The following is an 18,411-nucleotide window of genomic DNA, read 5'->3' on the forward strand; positions in this document are numbered from 1 at the left end:
GCAACCCCTCTGAGCCCCGCTCCGCTCTCTCCCGTCGCCAGGTCCCTACTCCTACTGCAACACGACCTTGGACCAGATTGGGACGTGCTGGCCCCGGAGCGCGGCCGGGGCCCTGGTGGAGAGGCCGTGCCCCGAGTACTTCAACGGCGTCAAGTACAATACGACCCGTGAGTGCCCCCCCACCCGCGACCTTCCACCGCGGACTCTGCGTCCGCTTCCCAGGAGGGCGATTTAGGGAGTGGCGAGGGCTCAGGACCCAGCGTCGAAGACCGCTGATGGCCAGGGCACCTCATTCCGCTGGCGTTAAAGACCTCTTATAATATTGCGGGGCGCACCCTCTGCCTCTACCCCAGCGTAGCTTCAAACCTCAGTAAGGCACTGATTTGCCCACGATTCCCGTGCTCCATGCACTGAGAGCCCGGAAAGAGAAGGAAATGCTTCCTTTCTTTTGACGACTAACCTCTCCTGCTACCCACATTACGTACTCTGGGTGGCCTGAAGTTTCCCCTTTAGGGATTCTGTCTGGTTAAGCCAATTTTCGCCTTCCATCTCCCAGGGCAGTCGGGGGTGGGGATGGGGGTCCCGCATACACCAAGTTCCCAACCCACAGGAAGAGTGCGGTGATCAGACTGCTATGGGAGAGGAGGAGAGCAGGAGGTAGGAAAGATGGAGTGAGTCTTCCGTTGGGCGGCGTGCAAAGCTTACACGTTTCTAGGCTAGAGTGTGGGGGTGTTGCCTCTTCCCTACCTTTATGTCCCCTAACTGGCCCTCTGGGCTGTGAGTCAGGGGCGGTGGGCAGCATGACTCCAGCTAGCCAGGTAATGCGTAGTTTCTGAATCAGGACCAACCCCACCCCCACCCCCACCTCTGTGAGAGAACAGCCTGTGTCCTCCTTCCTCCTGGCAAATCACTGGCTTGATACTTTCAGGAAGACGGCAGCAGAGGCTGCTGGAGTCACACAACGTCCAGGTGGGGTTGTTTGGTATGGGCTCTGGGAGTAGGGGCACTGTGGAAGGTTGGATGGGAGCCAAGTGGGAGAGTCTTGTGAGGCTGTGGGACACCGCAGTCACTAGCCCACCCTGAGTGGCCACTCACATCTCCAGCCCCACCCCACCTGCAAAGGGCCTCCTGAGATCCTGGATAGTGGGTGGTGGGCACCTGTTTGTCTGGAGCTTCTCATCCTGGAAACATCGTAGCAACCTCTCTCTGAATGTCTGTGTCTGAACAGTGGCCCAGCTCCCCCATCACCTCATGAGTGCGTGGACACACACACACACACACACACCTGTCCAAGCTCAAGCCTTCACCCAGAGAGATGGTTAGAGGGCTGGACAGTAGCATCCACATCTGATGCTAAGCGGCATTCCCCTGTCTGCACCAGCGGAGGGCTCTGGTGGTCCGAGAGCAGCTGCGCTCCGAGGAGTCCAATGGCAGCGGTGCACCTGATGGAAGGAGGCATAGAGGTAGTGGGGCTGCTCAGGAAGACTTCTGTGTCATCTGACCGTGCTTTCTATTCATGATTAGGAGGAAGTGAGGTCGCTGGCCCAGGAGATATGCGAGCAGAAGGAATGACTTCCATGCTCCTTCCCAGGCCTGAGATTATAAAACTGTACTTTTAGGATCTTTTGAGCTGTGTGGGGGTAGTGGAGTTCAGGGTCCCTGATTCAGTTTGAGCCCGGAGACTAAGTGCTGAGTGAGGCGATGAGGCATCCCCTCCACAGCCCATGGACCTGAGGCATCTCTGCTCTGGTTCATACCCCAGCCTGGGCTGTCCCCTTTCTCCCCAGCCAGCCTGGAGCCCCCAAGGGCAGGGCCCCAGTCTCTTCTTCATGATCGAGCTGAGCACGGTATTCAGTTTATTAAACAGCTATTATGTACTGGCCACTGCACTGGCACTGAGGTTCTCACTCACAGTTGCAACAGGTAAAAGGAATACAGAGTGAGAAGTGCCCTGATTAGGGGGTGGGTGGGTGCAATGGGGCTGTGGGATGGGAACGAAGAGGGAAGGTGAGGCAGGGCAGACTTCCCAAAGGAGGTGCCAGAGCACAGACCAAAACACATCACATCAATGAGAAGCTAAAGAAAGTTCAGGGCGCCACCGAGGTTGGCAAATGTGGTGCCAATTAGCCCCGGGTACTAATGAACAATTTTCTTCATTTGGACTAAAGTGCTGCCCACACTCTGAGTGCTGGGGAATGGGAGAAGCACGGGGGCAGGAGCAGCATTGCCATTAACCAGTGCGGCCAGCTGAGGTGGGAAGAGCAGAGGCAGCTGATGGCAATGAAAATGTGGTGATTGGTTTCTCTCCCCTCCTGCCTCCTGGGCACTGCTCCCTTCTGCTGTGTTTGCCTTTTCAGTGGGATCCTTCCTGTAGAAAGGACACAGGGAGGAAAAAAGCTCTTATGGGAAGCCTAGGGGAAGAAGAGGAAGGGGCCTGGCTCCTTTTTCTGTCCAGTTTTGTTATGCTACAGCCAGATCCCCACTGAAGCCTCATTCTTTAGAGGGCGGGCATTGCCTGGGTGGGACAGCAGCTTAGGCATTAGTTAGTACGGAGAATCGGCCACAAAACTACCAAGTGTGGATCATGTTCCATGTGCCAGCTACCCCTGAGAGAGCTCTGCATGCACGATCCCCCTCTTTCCCACCTCCCTAAGGCCCACTGAGATATGTGCTGCTCTTATGCCCACACTACAGATGAGAAAACTGAGGCTCAGTGCTGTGAAGTAACTTTCCAAGGTTATAATCAGCTCCCATGCACCAGTGTGGGCAGGAGGATCCACAGCTTTCACTCTTAACCACCAGGCAGCACTGCCTCCATGAGAGACTGTTTGCAAGAAGAGCTTAGAGGGACAGGAAAAAAAGTCATGCTTTCTACCCTGGAGGATCAAGGGGGTGCTTAGGCCCCTCAGCGGGGCTTCTGGGGACAGGTGGGATTTTAGCAGGTGAAAGTGTGGTGGGACCATGTTTTGCACCTTGGGACTGGCCAGTGTTGTATAGAGCACAGGTAGTAAGAGAAAGAAACAGATGAGACCAGAGGAGTGGATGTTGGTCAGATCATGCGGGGCATTGCAGAAGACTTCACCTTCATTGCAGGAGGGAGCCTAAGGGAGCTTGTGAGCAGAGGAGCTCAGCTTTGGGGCACTGAGTCTCTGGAGGCAGCAAGAGGGTTAGGAGGCTACTGTAGCACCCAGGTCAAACGGAGGCTTCAGGAGCGGAGGAGGGCATGGATACATCTGTAACTGACAAGACTTCTGGTGAGACAGGAAAGAGGGAGGAGTCACAGACCCACAGCCGCAAAATGCTGAGCACAGTTAAGGATATGTGGACTCTGAGGAGCTGGAGGGACATCTGAGTAAAGATGTGGGGCATGCAGCTGACTGGATGGGGAAAGCCCAGGAGAGCACCTTCGATAGGAGACAAGGTATTCGGGAGTTCTCTGACGTGTGATCAGCTAGCAGCTATAGGTAGCAAGTTGGGGAGACCAGGTCAGAGCCTTGATTATGCTCGCTGAGAAACTGTTTCCAGATGCAGCAATGGCCAAGGAAGGGGAAGAAACTCGTCCGTGGTCACATATCCGAGTCTGTGGCAGAACCAGGATCACTGGTGTCTGAGACCTCTGCAGGGTTCTCCCCACCCCCATGCTGCCATTTCAGTGGTTCAGTTTCTCTGTATCTTGTCACTTGACCTCTGTTGTTAACTCATTAATCGTTACACTCACCCAGTGACAGAAATATAGTACCATCCTTACATTATACGTGGGAAAATTGAAGCACAGAGAAGTTAAATGACTCGCAAAGCAACACAGCTTGTAACAGAACAAAGATTCTAACCAAAGCTCTGCTGCCTCTCAGAAAGCAACTCTGCCAGGTTAAACAGAGAAGGAACTTGTTGAAAAGCTATCAGGGAGCTTGTGGAATCACTGGGTGGGTGGAGAACCAGATATGGAATCCCCAGCTCAGAACTCAGGGCAGAGCTGCCCAGTGAGAAACTCTGGCTGTCCCCGAGTGGGCCCTGACCACACCACAAGCCCTGGCCACTAGATGGGCCACACTCCTCCTGTCACCACTGCCTTGGGGTCTTAAGCTTCCTGCAGTGGCCCCCGGGAAGCTTTCTCCCCACCTCCATTTTCTGGGGCCCCACCTCACTGATTCCCTCAGGGCTCGTGCCTCTGATGGGTTGGAGGGAGGGTGGAGCTTTGGGTCCCACACTCCAGGTCTGGCTCTAAGTTTGCCTGGAAGGTGAGGGCCTGGCATTTCAAGCTGTATGGCAGGAGGTGTTCTCTGCCTCCCCCAGGTTTCCCCGAGCCCAGATGGGAAGCAGGTTCAAACCCTGGACCACCCAAAACTGTCATAAGGTCCACACACCGTGGAACCTGGGGCAAGGCCCGCCCCCTCAGTGGGCCTCCGTCTCCCTGTCTGTCAGTGGGGGGGGGGAGTGGATTAGCCCAGCAGTGGTTTGGCTGGAGGCGGGCACTGTATTCCATTTTTCTCCCACCTCTCACTCACTGTTCAACTTCTCTGCCCATCTCTCTGTGTGTGTCTCTCTCTCTCTGTGTCTCTCTTTGTCTCCCTGGCTCTGTCTCTGTCTATGGGTACTTTTTCTCTCTGTCTCTTTCTATGGTAAGTTGTTTCTCTCCCTCCCTCCTTCCCTCCATCTTCCCTCTCCAGTTCCCTTCCTCTCTCTTCCTCTCTTTCCCTAACCCCCCTCTATCCCTGCTCCCTCCCAAATCTTCTGTCTCTCCCTTCCCTCATCCCTCATTCTATCTGCCCTGCTCTGCTGCCTGCTCTTGCTTGTCCCTGTGGTCCTCTTGGCTGCAGAGGAGGGTACTGCTGCCTTGTGGACAAGATCATCTTCCTCCTGTGAAATCCCTAAGCCCAGCCCAGCTCCGCCTCGGCTACTAGGCCTCAGGCTCCCACCGTGCCCCGTTGGGAACAGCGGGCCCATCAGTACCGAGGCATCTGTCAGGACAGGGGAGGAGACACCCCACCTAACCCAACCCCATGGGAAGAACTGCGGGTTCCCACTTCCCAGAACCCCACTCGAGAGACACGCTGAAGCACTGGTTGTGTTAAAATGGAAACACATGAACTAGGTGGTCTCCAGCCGCAGGGGCTGGGGTGATGAGAAAGGCTGAGTCCTGTCCTTGGGGAGCCCCAGGCTGCTTAAAGACCAGGCTCACAAAAACCAACCATCAGGGATTGGAAAGGGGCTTGGTGGGCACCGGAGCATTCCTGGGTGGCTTCCTGGAGGGATAGGGAGTGTGTGTTGAAGGCCTTGAAGCAGTAGGGCATCACTTTTGTCGAGGAAGGCCTGGTGCTGGGATGGAGTCTCAGGGAGGGTCCCAGATGGATGACCTGTGGGTTGAGGAATAGAAGCTGCGACTCCAAGAACTCAGGTCTGCTTCCCCAGTTCCCAGTGAGACCTGGTCACACCCTGACCCCTGAAGCCCAAGGGTCTGCAGTTACCCTGTGTATAAGGACTGTTCTCTGCTGGGAGAGAGGGCAGGTGGGGCAGGCACAGCCACCACTGAGGACTGGGTTGAGGGAAGGAGGAGGGAAGAGAGATGGAGCAGAAAAGGACACTGCTCTGGCCACCCAGATGCCTCAAGTCTTCCCAGGGACCAGGCTTTCTCCCTTCCCCTGCTACATAAGGCTAGAAATGACTGGCCCAAAGAGGAAAAGACACTTGCCAGAGTCACACAGAAAGCCAGGGCCCTGAATAGCCTCTGCTGGTTCTGGGAGCTTTTGGCCCACACTCAACCATTTTTTCCACCTCAGCACTGGGGCTCAGAAAGCTGAGAAGCATAACAGTGGACTCTCAGCTATCCCTCTGCCTGAAGACCCTTCATCTTAGGGAAGACCAAAGGTGCAGCCAACCCCTGGTTTTCCATCACCCCCTCCCCAGGAATCTCCAGTCACTTAATGGCCCTTTCCCTTCCCAGGCTCACCTCTTACTGGGTTTGTGGACATATTGCCCTCTCTCCACTAGAAACAGTGTCTTTGAAGATGCATAAGACCTGAGCTAGTTTTCCAGGGCTCCTGTTTTAGAGAGGGAGACAGATTCTTAAAGAGAATTTTTTTATATTGCTGTTAAGTGAAATAGCACAGCCAAGGCTGTAGGAGTACATGGGAGGAGGTTGATTCCAAAAGACGGGGAAAGCAAGTTGGGAAGACTTCATGGAGGAAGTGCTATGGAACGGGGCCTTGAAATATTGGGCCAGTGATGTGTCAGGTGGAAGGGAGACTGGGAACAGAGATGGAGGTAAGAGGCAGGTAGAGGGAACAAGGTCGTGGAGGCCTTGAATGCCAAACCAGGGCATGGGCATCAGTTCTGCTAACTTTAGAGCCCCCACTGCTTGTCCACAGCTTCATAGTGCAGGACTGGAATACTCTGGAAGGATGCTGCTCAGATGCTGCAGGATGTCCTATCTAAATCTACTCATTAAGTCAGAGGCTGCAGTATCCTTCCTGGCCCGCTCCCCCTACACCTTGGCAACTGCAGCAGAGCCTGGAAGCCCCACCCCACGGCAAAGTGCCACCCCTGGTGACTCTCAGGGACCACTCCCAAGGGGCCCAGATGCAGTCCCTCCACCTCAAACCAGGTGCTCCCGAGTCTGGCCGGGATTTCCTTTCACAGCACATGCAGTGGTGGAGCTCAGGGCCAGGAATAGCAGGAGGAACCCAGACCCAGCTTCAGGAGAGCCCATCTAAGTCCTGGCTGTGCCGTGATTCACTGAGTGACAGGCAGGCCTCCCTCATCAAGGCCTCGGTTTCCTTATCTGTGTGAAGGACACAGAAACATGCAGACCTCATGGGGCCCTGTCACGACTGGGAGACAGTGCTGCCTGGGGCTCCCCATGAACAGCTAGGGTACTGTCAGCAAGGGGAGCAGAGTGTGGCTTGGGGTTCGGAAGGAGGAGCTGTCATGTCCCTGGGATCATGGCCTTGAGGGTCCCTCCCACACAAAGGATGGTTGCCCTCGTTCTGGCCTTCTGTCATCCCCGAGAGGCACCACAACTCTGTGGCCTCTGTGTCCTAGGAGGGGGCTGTCTGCCTTACACTGAAAGGGTCTGATCCCCAAAGACCCCTGGAGAGAGGCAGCCCCGTGGCCCCTTCGGACCCCTGTGTTAACAGGAGGACATAGGATCCTGCCAGCCAGAGATGTCCTCACTCCCCATCACTTCTCTGAAACTCTGATTAGGAGTCAGTTCTAATTCTGCTCATCTCACTTCTGGGCAAGTTTTTCTCCTCTTTGGGCCTCCATTTCTCTGTGCAAGTGTGGGGTGAGCTGGATGAGATCTCGTGGCCCCCTTCCCCGACATTCGTTCCACAGCAGCCTCCGCCTAGGGGTCCTTCTCCTTGCCTTCCTCCGCAGGCTGGCGTCATGGCGACGAGCACTGAGTGTTGCTAGGGATGACTGGGGGGAGGGAGTCCTGCACAATAGAGGCCAGAGCAGGGGTGGCGCCTCCTCCCACTTGCCCTTTCCCTGAGGAGGCCAGCAATCTCACACAATGAGCTGGATTCCACTCACACCTCTTCCCTTTTTCATGGGCCCAGTGTGGTTTCCATTAAACTACCTTGTGCCTCCCTGCCTCGGTTTCCCCACTGTCTGCTCTGAGTGTGGACATTTACCCCTGCCATGCCTACTCAAGGATAGAAGGTCAGCATGAGTGACAAGTCCTTTGGAAATAGGGAGCTGAGGATTTGGGGAGGTCCAGAATGGACAATGGAGCCCCGAGGGCAGTGTCCACACGACACTGAAGAAACAGGAAAGGAGTTCCCTTCCTTCATCCCAAATGTCACAAGCAGATGGCCCTGGGGAGGGCCTTCCCAACCTGATGACTGGGCTGGTGATGACAGATTCTCAGTCTCTCAACCCAGCACTCCTTCTAGGGCAGGTTGGTTCTGAGCTTGAGTGAGCATCCCCAGCTGCCCCCACTTCCACCCCCACCAATATGCAGTGATCAGATCGAGTCAGGGCACGTTCAAGCAGGACCCCAGAGCCAGCCCACCTGGTTAGCTGCAGCGCATCTAAGCAATGCAGGAGTGTTGACTCAGGGAGACATACATTGTTTGGGAATCTCGGGGAAACTGTACTCTTGGCACATGATTGTGCCATGTTTCTCCAAATTGTCTTAACTGGAGGTGAAAAGCAATTAGTCATGCCTACAGCATCACTGCTTTGTCTGGGTGGTAGAGATTTTCCCCTCAAAAAGTAAGAAAAGAGACCCAAGGTGAAGGTCAGAGATTTCCTAGCAAGGTCCCAAGCCAGACAGGAAGGAGATGGCTGTGTCTGGAGTAGTCCAACTCCAGGGAAAGGCAGTCGGGGGACTGAGGGTGGCATAGCTGGCCCCTCATGCATTTTCTGCTCTGGGGATCCACACACTACGTGGCTAGGACACTGCAGAGGGGGAACAACTGGCTACATCTTCTGGAACACAGGGTGGCAGGGAGAGCCTCTCCCTTCCAGAAACACTGACTCCAGGTCTCCCATGAGAAAGTGTATCCCAGGGGAGACACTGGCAATCCTGGACAAGTCTCTCCCTCTTTGGGCCTCTTTAGACCAAATGAGGGAAAAGTTGCCTCCTGACTCAGTTCCTAATGCACTTTCTTGCCTGGGATCTAGAGGATGCTAACTGCAGGTTTACTATTTCAGACAGACACCCCTGTGTCATGTAGGGTTGGATTTACAGCATCAGCAGTTCTGGTGGTGGGGCTCCTCTACCTGTGGCACGGGAGTGTGAGACTCCGGATGCCTCCTGCATGTGGGACTGTTTGCATTCGCCACACAGCTTGGCAGAGCCTGGATGTCCAAGGTGGCAGACTGTCCTCCTGGCCCACTCCGAGCCTCTCATCCTCATTTGGAGTTCCCCAGTAACCTAGACAACAGCGCCACCTCAGTCCACCCTGAGCCCGTGTTCTCAGCTCTGGGTGGCCCTTAAGAAAGGGCCAGAGGAGAGGGTGACCTAGGCCTCTCCCCCACCCCACCCCACCATGGCTAGCTGGGAATGCATGGCCCCTTTACAGAAATCAGTGAGAGAATAATCCTGACCCAGCATGAGCTATGAGAAGTGAGTAGTTGTACCCTCGGGGGGCTGGAGCAGTCATGGAAGCAGCTAGAGGAGCTAGAGCCGAATCTGAGCCTTGAAGAGGGACATAAACTGGCCTGACCTTCTTGGGCTGGGCCCCGGGCCATGGGCTGAATGAAGATGGGGGAGGACTAGGTTTTAGGAGCTCTCCAAGGTCCCCCACCTGCCTATGTAGTGGGAAGTGGGGAGTGGTATCATTCTGCTGGCCGCGGTACTGAAAGTTCCAAGCCTGCACAGTGGCTTCATTCTTTCAGTAAATTGTTGCTTCTGGCCCTTCCCATCTCCCTGCCAGCACCTTCCCACCCTCACTTCTTGTCATTTTCTTTCCAGACCTCTAGTGACTGCGTTGCTGTTGTCCCTTTACCACAGTACTGCTCACTCCCCATGAGTGAGCCCAACCTGTCTCTTGCACTCTCTTCCTCATAACTACCACCAAAAATGGTCCCTCGTGGTCCTTGTCTCCCATACCCTGCTAGTTTGACTATGGGGAACCCCCAGAAATGCTGACCTAGGGAGCACTTGAAAATGATGTATGGATGTGTGGGGTTGTCACAATGGCTCGAGGGTACCACTGTATTTAGTGGATTGAAAAGTCACACACAACGAATACATGACCCAACTGAGATGCCAGGAGCATCACTGAGAAGCAGTTTACATTACTTTTCCTGAGTGGGGAAACTGAGGCCAAGAAGGGCAAGAGTTAGCGAAGGTCATTTAATCAGCCAGAGACAAAACTACAGCGAGAATATAGGCCTCTGTCTTCTCCCAGCCAAGCTCCTGGATCACTCAGGTGACTGCCCAAACTAGGAACTCTTATCAAAGTGTCAGCATCTGAAAGGGAGAGAGCCCATTGTAATGGGGGCTTTCAACAGGCCAGGGCCACTCTGGGGACAGAATTATGGCACACTGCTTAGGATAGGGTCCAGGCTTCCCAGGCCATAGAGCCCAGGAAGAGAAGACCTTGCCGGCATCATCCAGACCCTAATGCCCCTGGCAGACTACACTTCACACCATTGGCATCGATCTTCAGTAGGCCACCAGTGTTGCTGTGGTAACAGGCACCCACCTCGCTGTATCCATCCCCACAATTCTGGCTGGACCACCTGCCCTCAGACTTTACATGCCCATCTTCCTGTGGTTCCCAGGGGAGACTCTTTCTGTCTTACTTTCTCCTGTCCAGGGCTGTGCCTAAGGGCTCAGCCTCCTCATTAGCCAGCTCCCTCAAAACCTGGCAACATCTGTCTTCCAGTCCCCTGGTGCCCAGTGTCTGTAGCCAGAGCCTCATTTCCAGGCACGGCTGGGGCCCCAGAGGAAAGCCCCTCCCACCACTACATCCCATGTCTCAGACCCTGCTTTCCAAGGTTTTGGCAGGTCTGTGTCAATTTGATTCAACCCACATATGCTCAATGGCTCACTCCTGAGGGGGGATATCTGTTGACTCCAATATGGTCTCTGCCTACTTGTCTGCCTCCAGGGAGCTCAAGTTCAGGAGCAAAGAAAAGAAGGACCAATTCCAAAGAGATGAAGCCCATAGTGAGTTATGGCAAATGCCATAAAAGAGATTTTTCTTTTTTCAAGCTATGTAGTGCAATAGTGGACTGCAAAGTAAATTTAGTGGGTCGTGACTAACATTTTTATATAAAACATTAGAAAAGAGTAGAAAGAAAAATATAGCTGTGGTCAAGATAAATTTCACTCTGCAAAACTGGATTCAGTGATATGAGGGGTGTGTGTGTACGTGCACACGTGCACTGGACTGTGATGTGAAGTGGATGTGTTGCTGTAGTTCAAGGGCAATAGAATATGAAGGCCAATGTTTCAAGAGATGAGAAGACACAGAGGAGATGTTTAGAGGGGGAAAAAAAGAGATTGCTTAATACCTTGGATGTTTGGGAAGCCTCCAGGAGGAGGTGGCATTTAAGCTGGGGGTTAAGAGATACGTAGAAGTTTGTCAGTGAGCAATGGGGGTGAGCGGGAAGGGTGTTTCAAGCAGTAGCTCACATGGAGCTGAGTATGTGCCAGGCCTGCTAGTGCAAACTTCAACTGCATGCGAAGTGGTGGAGATGGGACAGGAAAGTTAGGCTGGGGCCCGAGTGTCAAGGGCCTTGAATAGCACACCAAGAAAGTTGGACTTAATTCCCAAGAATGATAAAAAGCTGATGATGGCTTTTAATCAGAAATCAGCATGGGTGGGGTAGGGTGGGTATAGCTCAGTGGTAGAGTGCATGCTTAGTGTACACGAGGTCCTAGGTTCAATCCCCAGTACCTCCATTAAAATAAATAAATAAGTGTTAAAAAATAAAAAAGAAATTAGCATTGCTCACTCTGGCAGTTGGGGTCAAAGGATAGAGAGTTGAGGAGTCAAGAGAAGCAATAGGGAGGCAAGATAGGAGGCAGTTGTGTTAATATAGGCAAGAAGATTAATGGGCATGAAGCAGGTGGACTCCAGAAAAAGAAAGAGGAGACAGAATCCACAGAACTTGGTATCACAGGGGCATTGATGTAAGGGACCAGAAAAGTCTCAACAACATCTCTATTCTGACCCCCTCCCATCTGCAAGCCTGCTCCATGGTCAGTACCACAAGATATCATATGTGGGAAATGAGTATTCTGAGTTCATGTCTTCAGGGAGCCCCACACTGATCAGAGACCAGATTCACACACCTAAACAATTAAAGCCAGGTCATGAGCAAGAGCTGGAGTGTGGGGCTCAGGCTGTCACGACTGAGGGAGATGGGAGTGTTGGGTGGCTCAAAAGAAAGAGACCTGTGAGATGAGAGCAATCAAAGAGGCCTTCCTGGAGGAAGGAGCTTAACAGTGAACTTCGGGAAAGCTGGATAACATCTGTGAACACATCCATTGAAGATCAATTTTTCTGTCCTTTGAACCACAGCCAGGATGAGGGTCTGTCTCACCTCACACAGGCCTGTTGAGATGGACTCTAAACACCCATTAGGAAGGGACTGTTCATTTTACAAAAGCACCCACCTTCCCAAGATGCCTTTACACGGGTCCTTTTGGCTTCACCCCATATTCTGTCTTTTAGTTTACTAACATCACTGACCCTATGCATCAGATTCTCTTAACATACAAACTATCTATTGTTCTCCTTGTGGAAGGAGAAAACCCAAGTGGGTAATTGGGTGCCATGGCTAGGGGCGAGGAGCTAGTGTCCTCATGTTGGGGTCGGAATCGGTCTCAGACCAGCACTGGCCTGATTGACTCATATCCGGGCCAGGGACCTGCCAGAGGCAGGACTTGCCAACAAGCGACAGGCCCAGGAGGCAGGAATAGGCCGGTAACAACCTGAAATTTGAAAAATCTATGAGCTCAGATCACCAAATTAAAAAATAATTAGGCTAATAGAATCTCCCCCATTGTTCCTGCTCTTCAGCAAGTGCTCCTTAATAATTCCGTTGCTTTTAACTCACTGTCAGCTCAACGGAAGTGGATTTTTTTTTTTGAGTAACTTAATTATTTCAAAACTCATTGCTTCCAAGAACAATCTAAGGTTCCCCTCCAGCTCTGTGAGTCTGTGCTCTGTGAGCTATTTATTTTAATTAGCTTTATATTGTGTAGCTAACATAAGCCCCAAAGAAAACTCCACAAACTTCTGCCCATTAGCCAGAGAGCAGAACCCTAGTACAAATCACCCCCAAACAATGGATCACGTAGAATTTGTAAGTAAGTAGGGGAGGTAAGATACATACAATGAAACACAGAGCAGAGGCCGGCAAAGGGCTTTGGAGTTATCAGATGCGAGGGCTGGAGGTGGCCCGGTGGGCTCCCTGGAGCCGGTGACCTAGAAACTAGATCTTGACTGTCAATCTAGGATTTAAACAGAGCATAAATGTTCCTTGAACTTTGTACATCCCCCTTCGATAAAACCTGTGCTTTTGCACATCAAACGCTGTTGCTCTGAAATGTCCTCTCCCACATCATACTCCAGCTTTAACACAGAGGCAGGTTCTCAAACATTTAGAGATCACACGGTGGTCTCCCAGGCAGCTGCAGCTCTAGGTCAGCAGCACAGTCCTGTTCCCCCAGATCGCCGACCTTCCTGTGCACCTCTCCTCAGTAGTCTCGGGGTTGACAACATAGACCCTGAAGCCAGACCTTCTGGGTCTGAATGTTCTCATCTTTGCATCCTTAGCAAGCCGCTTAATCTCCTTGTGTCTCAGTTTCCTCCTCTGTAAAATCGGTTCATGTTACTATCTACTGCATGGGGTCGCTGTGAGGATGGAATGGACAAGCGTCAATAAAGCAGTTAGAAGAGGACCTGGTAGGCGGCAAACCCCTGCTGTGTAAACGGCAGCTATTATGAAAACGGAAGTGCTGATACTGGTGGGAAGAGTATGGATCTCATGAGCAGAAAATGATTGAGATAAGGATGGAAATTATCCAGCGTGCTGAAAGCAGTGAATCTTCAGCCACAACCCAGGGCTCACAGTGGCGTTCAGTTCTGAATAAAATTAGAGAAAATATGCAAAATGCTAGTCAAAGATTGTATCAAAAATGGGTTTTATCATGCCTTTTAGCTACTGTGGGTGATGTCTTTTGTACACTTTTCACATTAATGCCTTTCACATAAAGTTCAGACCTGAGTTGTGTGCTTCCTGGCCTAGAGAGTATGAGATGTATGAACCTTATCCTGTGGGCACCAGGGAGGCAGGGAGTGTTCTTGAGGAGGGGAGTGACCTGCCTCTTGGTACTTGGCATCTTTTGCAGGGAATGCCTACCGAGAGTGCTTGGAGAATGGGACGTGGGCCTCACGGATCAACTACTCACAGTGTGAGCCCATTTTGGATGATAAGGTGAGTGGCCCCCACCTGCCTTGCCCCTGGTCCTTGTACAGGTAGTAGGACTCAGACTGAGCACAGAGGATCCCAAGGGTGGCAGAACCAGTCCTTGTGTCACCCAACCACCCCTTTTTTCACCTCTTGCCTCTGCCCCCATGTCCTGCCCTGTGCTCAGGGACACTGTGGTGGGGTAGAGAAGGGGGACGTGGAGCCCCACCTTCGGGAGAGCTTGGCTAGAGACGGACACAGGCAAGGTGGCACATGACATGAGAAGGGAATGAGTGACCTTGTAACCAATGCCCTGACATCTAACAGGCTGTGTGACTCCCTTCCACCTCTGGGTCTCAGTTTCCCCATCTGGCATTCTGACTGTATGACTCCACGTGGAAACCATCCCCTCAAGCCCCCTCCTCATTCGCCCACTATAGCCCCCAGCGGGGCTGGAACTTTTCCCCGAAAGAATTCCAAGTTCAGAGGAAAAACATTTGTCTACACTGAGAAAGTGATTATACAAAATGTGAGCCAAAAGGGGTCTGCAGTGGGAACCACAAGAGTGGCAAGCTGGATGGGTCATAAAGGACAGAAGGCGGTTGCCTCCAGCCCTCTGCCCTTACCGCTCCGTCTCACAGCCCCTCTGAGCAGTGGCAGACCAGAGCAGGGGTCGGGTGGCGGGATAGTCTGCCCCGGAAGGAAGGAGTTTCTTTAATCACTGCCTCTGTTCAGAATCGCCAGTGTGTGGTGATAATAAGAAGCAGAGTGACTTTTGTTTGGTCTTGACATTGTTCTTAAAATCACTACAGACAAGGCACCCCCTCATTGCTGCAGCCAGGGCAGACCGATCCTGAGGCACCCCCAGACCACCCACAGGTCACTGCTTCTGAGACAGGAGGGCAGGTTGTCTCCATTGTACAGATGTCAAAACTGAGTCCCAGAGATAGAAATCGATTCCTCCTCAGTTGTTCAGCCCACTAGGGTCTGAGCTGAGACGAAACACAGATGAGGCAAACTCCCATTCCAAAATTACATAGAAAATAGTATCTATATACCCACAGCTCTGGCACATCTCAGAATACGTCATGTCCAAATCTGCCCCCAAATTGCACCTGGGGAGTCCTGACCACAGCCATTTATACCAAGAGTCACTCAGGGCTGAGAGAGCGCGGAGCCAGGTCAGGACACACAGCGTGGCCATCGTTAACATGCCCAGCCCCACCCTCCACATGCCCCTGGCCTCCGTCTGCCCACGTCTGTCTGTCTGTCCAGCAGAGGAAGTATGACCTGCATTACCGCATTGCCCTCGTTGTCAACTACCTGGGTCACTGCGTGTCTGTGGCAGCCCTCGTGGCTGCCTTCCTGCTTTTTCTGGCCCTGCGGTGAGTCCATCCTGCCCCTGCTTTCTCCTTGCTGTCCTCCCATGGCACCCATTTCACCTGTCCCAGACATTCTCACCTCCACTCGGGGGGTCCTGGAGCCAGGGAGCAAAAGGGGTTTGGGGGAGGTGCCCACGCACTGACCTCTGGCAGAGATGCAGGATGCATGGGGAAGCAGCTCTGGGAGATCCATCCGTGGCCACTACAAGTGGGAATCTGGCTCCTGGTACAGCTCTGTCCTCACCCCAAGCTGAGTCTCTCCCTGAACCTGTTGGGGGGAGGGATACCAGATCTAGCCGACCCATAACCCTAGCTGACCCCTGACCCCTGCCCCAAATGAGCTCTGACCCCAGGTTCAGCCTGTCCCAGCTGACACTTGATCCTGGCTGATCCCTGACCTGGGCCTCCCACAGGAGCATCCGCTGTCTTCGGAATGTGATTCACTGGAACCTCATCACTACCTTCATCCTGAGAAATGTCATGTGGTTCCTGCTGCAGCTCATCGACCACGAAGTGCATGAGAGCAACGAGGTCACTGGGTGGAGGTTGGGGGCTGGGACTGGGGGGCACTGGGTGTCCCCACCTCTCTTGCCCAGTCCTTAGGTGGGGACCTGGATCTGAGCTCACCTCTACCCAATCAGTGTCCCTCCAGAGCCAGGGGTCGGGGAATGGGGCCAGGCTGGGGCTTGGGAGCAGCACAAACCTGACACTAGATCTTGGTTTATTCTCTTCTGCTCTCCATCTAATGAGTTCAGCACCTCCCAAAGACCTCTTAGAGAAAAGGAGTCTAAGATTAACCTCTGTTTAGCTTTATCTCACTTAATTCCAAAAAGACACATGTAGGGATTTTTTCCCATTATACAGTCATGAAAACTGAGGCTCAGAGAGGTTAGATGACACTGTAATGATGCCTCTGCATCTGGGCCACCAGGATCTTGAGCAGGCCAGCCACATGTTGCCTGCCAATCCTGGGTTTGTATCAGCTGCTGTTGTATTGTATCCAAGTCCTTGTAAAACCAGAGCCTAGGATGGGGCCATGCACAGGGTTCTTTGGCTCACCATTAGAGAGTGCTCAGTATGCTGCCTCTGGATCGTTGTAGCATGTACCCAGCCTGCTTTGACCCTTAACTTGGCCCCACATTGAGCTATGCCCCAGGACTAATGGAATTCAATCCAGTGTAGGGTGCCCTGCAGCCCAGGGTTGGCTTATAGTAATAAGGTATTGTTATCTTGGAGAAAAAGCAGGGTTGGGAGGAGGGGGCTCTTTCAAGTCCCATCTCAGCAGGACTTTCTCAGAACAGAGGATACAGACAGCCACGTGGGGCCTCAAATCAGGCTTAGTTAGGACCATGGGGGAAAGCCATGGAGGCTGTGATCCGCTCAGCTGATTATCTGACAGCCAGGGCTGTTAGAGCCAGACAGAGAGTGGCTGAGCTGTCCACAGGGGCCATCAGCTCCCCATCACGGGGCTCCTTTGACCACCAGTCCCCAGGTCCCAGCCTCATCTCTGAGGGTGTCTTGGGGACGAACCCCTGGGAAGGCTGACCAGGCAGGGTCTGTGGATAAGAGCTCTGGCCTGAGGCCGGAGACCTTGCCGCTGTGGCTCCCTGTGCCCCTGGGCAGACTTGTCCTCTGCCTGCACCCCGGTCTTCCCTGTGAGGGGTGGGTAGCCCTGCTCAAAGGGACAGGAGCAAATTCCCCTCAGCTGAGAAGGCAAATGGCCACAACGTTCACTTCTGGGCACCTGCCTTTGCCGTCCTCCATCTCCTTGAACCAACTGGCAGGGTGGCATCATAATTTTCTCCACCACACAGTGAGGTTCAGAGAGGTGCGGCCACTCATCGGAGACCCCGGAGTTAGTGAGTCTCCCTCCAGAGGCAGCAGTGCTGACACTCAGCCCAGGATCTCCTACACCCGGAGCATCACCTCCACCACAGCAGCTCACGTTCACAGCCCCTAGACCGTTTCCATCACAGTTTCCTTTTAATTGACTCACTACTTCTTTTCTAAGTGAAATTTTATATCCCATCCCTAAATGGAAGCTGGTCTGACTCGCTGTGAGTTGAAGGTGACACTCAAAAAAAAAAGACAGTGAAAACACAAACAGGATTCAATTCTAGCCTCTGCCTGAAGAGAACTCAGAGCCAGGCTCCTTCTTTCTTTATGCAAAAGGGAGATTAGAAAGCCCTAGGGAGAAGTCAGGCACCCTGGTTCCAGGGGAGCCCGGCAGCTTCACTTAATCTGAAAAAGTGAAAGAGAAATGACGGGAGGAGGAAGCATCCAGAATGTGATTCCAGGATATTTAACGCCATGTCCATGACCCAACCCAAACGGCCTCCCCTCCGCCAGCGCCCGTGCCGCGCACTTGGGCCCTGACCCCGGGCAGCCGCTGACTGCTGCTCACCCCGTGCAGGTCTGGTGCCGCTGCATCACCACCATCTTCAACTACTTCGTGGTGACTAACTTCTTCTGGATGTTCGTGGAGGGCTGCTACCTGCACACGGCCATCGTCATGACCTACTCCACTGAGCGCCTGCGCAAGTGGCTCTTCCTCTTCATCGGATGGTGTGAGGGTCCCGGGGGTCCAGCAGGGCCTAGTGGGAGAGGGTACTGCCAGCAGGGTCACTTCCCTTCATCTTGTGTCCAAGGACAGTATCACATTGCTGTCTGCCACCCCGGGACAGCCCAAAGATGCAGCCACTCCCCTCCACGCTGGCGAGGAAGCAGCAAATTGTCCCTCCAAAAGGACATTCCACAAAGAGCCCTCTTCTTCTTGTCTGGAATGGCCAATGCAAAGACCTTTGTCTCTGGCTTTAAAAGAGAAGCTGGCCAGCTCCATTTCTCTATCAAAAAAATCTCAGAAAATCACGCCATCGCTCATCTCTCTGACCTGCTTGGAGGGGGTGACTGAGAGTAGGGGAGGGCTGAGGACGGGGGTCTAGGGACAGGGCCCCCTGGGGTCATGGACGGCCTGCAGTTGGATGATTGGAAACATGATTCCAGCCCCTTGTGGTCCCTCCCCCCTTTATTCTACAAGAGGGGCTCCTGACCATCTGTCTGTCCATGTCTGTCCTACTTTCAGGCGTGCCCTGCCCCATTATCATCGCCTGGGCCATTGGCAAACTCTACTACGAGAATGAACAGTAAGTAAGAC

The 18,411-nt window shown here is 53.1% G+C and overlaps 1 protein-coding gene across 2 annotated transcripts in view; it reads left to right on the forward strand.

The window, feature by feature from the left end:
• Nucleotides 1-18,411, forward strand: part of CRHR2 (corticotropin releasing hormone receptor 2) — a 46,141-nt gene that overhangs the window by 15,642 nt on the left and 12,088 nt on the right. For both annotated transcript variants that reach the window (XM_072965421.1, XM_006201856.4), the window contains 6 exons: nucleotides 42-167; nucleotides 13,817-13,902; nucleotides 15,151-15,260; nucleotides 15,671-15,788; nucleotides 17,671-17,824; nucleotides 18,340-18,400. In XM_072965421.1, the coding sequence (XP_072821522.1) occupies nucleotides 42-167; nucleotides 13,817-13,902; nucleotides 15,151-15,260; nucleotides 15,671-15,788; nucleotides 17,671-17,824; nucleotides 18,340-18,400 (655 nt within the window). The remainder of the gene's footprint in view (nucleotides 1-41; nucleotides 168-13,816; nucleotides 13,903-15,150; nucleotides 15,261-15,670; nucleotides 15,789-17,670; nucleotides 17,825-18,339; nucleotides 18,401-18,411) is intronic.

Source organism: Vicugna pacos, chromosome 7 (assembly GCF_048564905.1).
Source record: "Vicugna pacos chromosome 7, VicPac4, whole genome shotgun sequence".
NCBI classification, from domain to species: Eukaryota; Metazoa; Chordata; class Mammalia; order Artiodactyla; family Camelidae; genus Vicugna; species Vicugna pacos.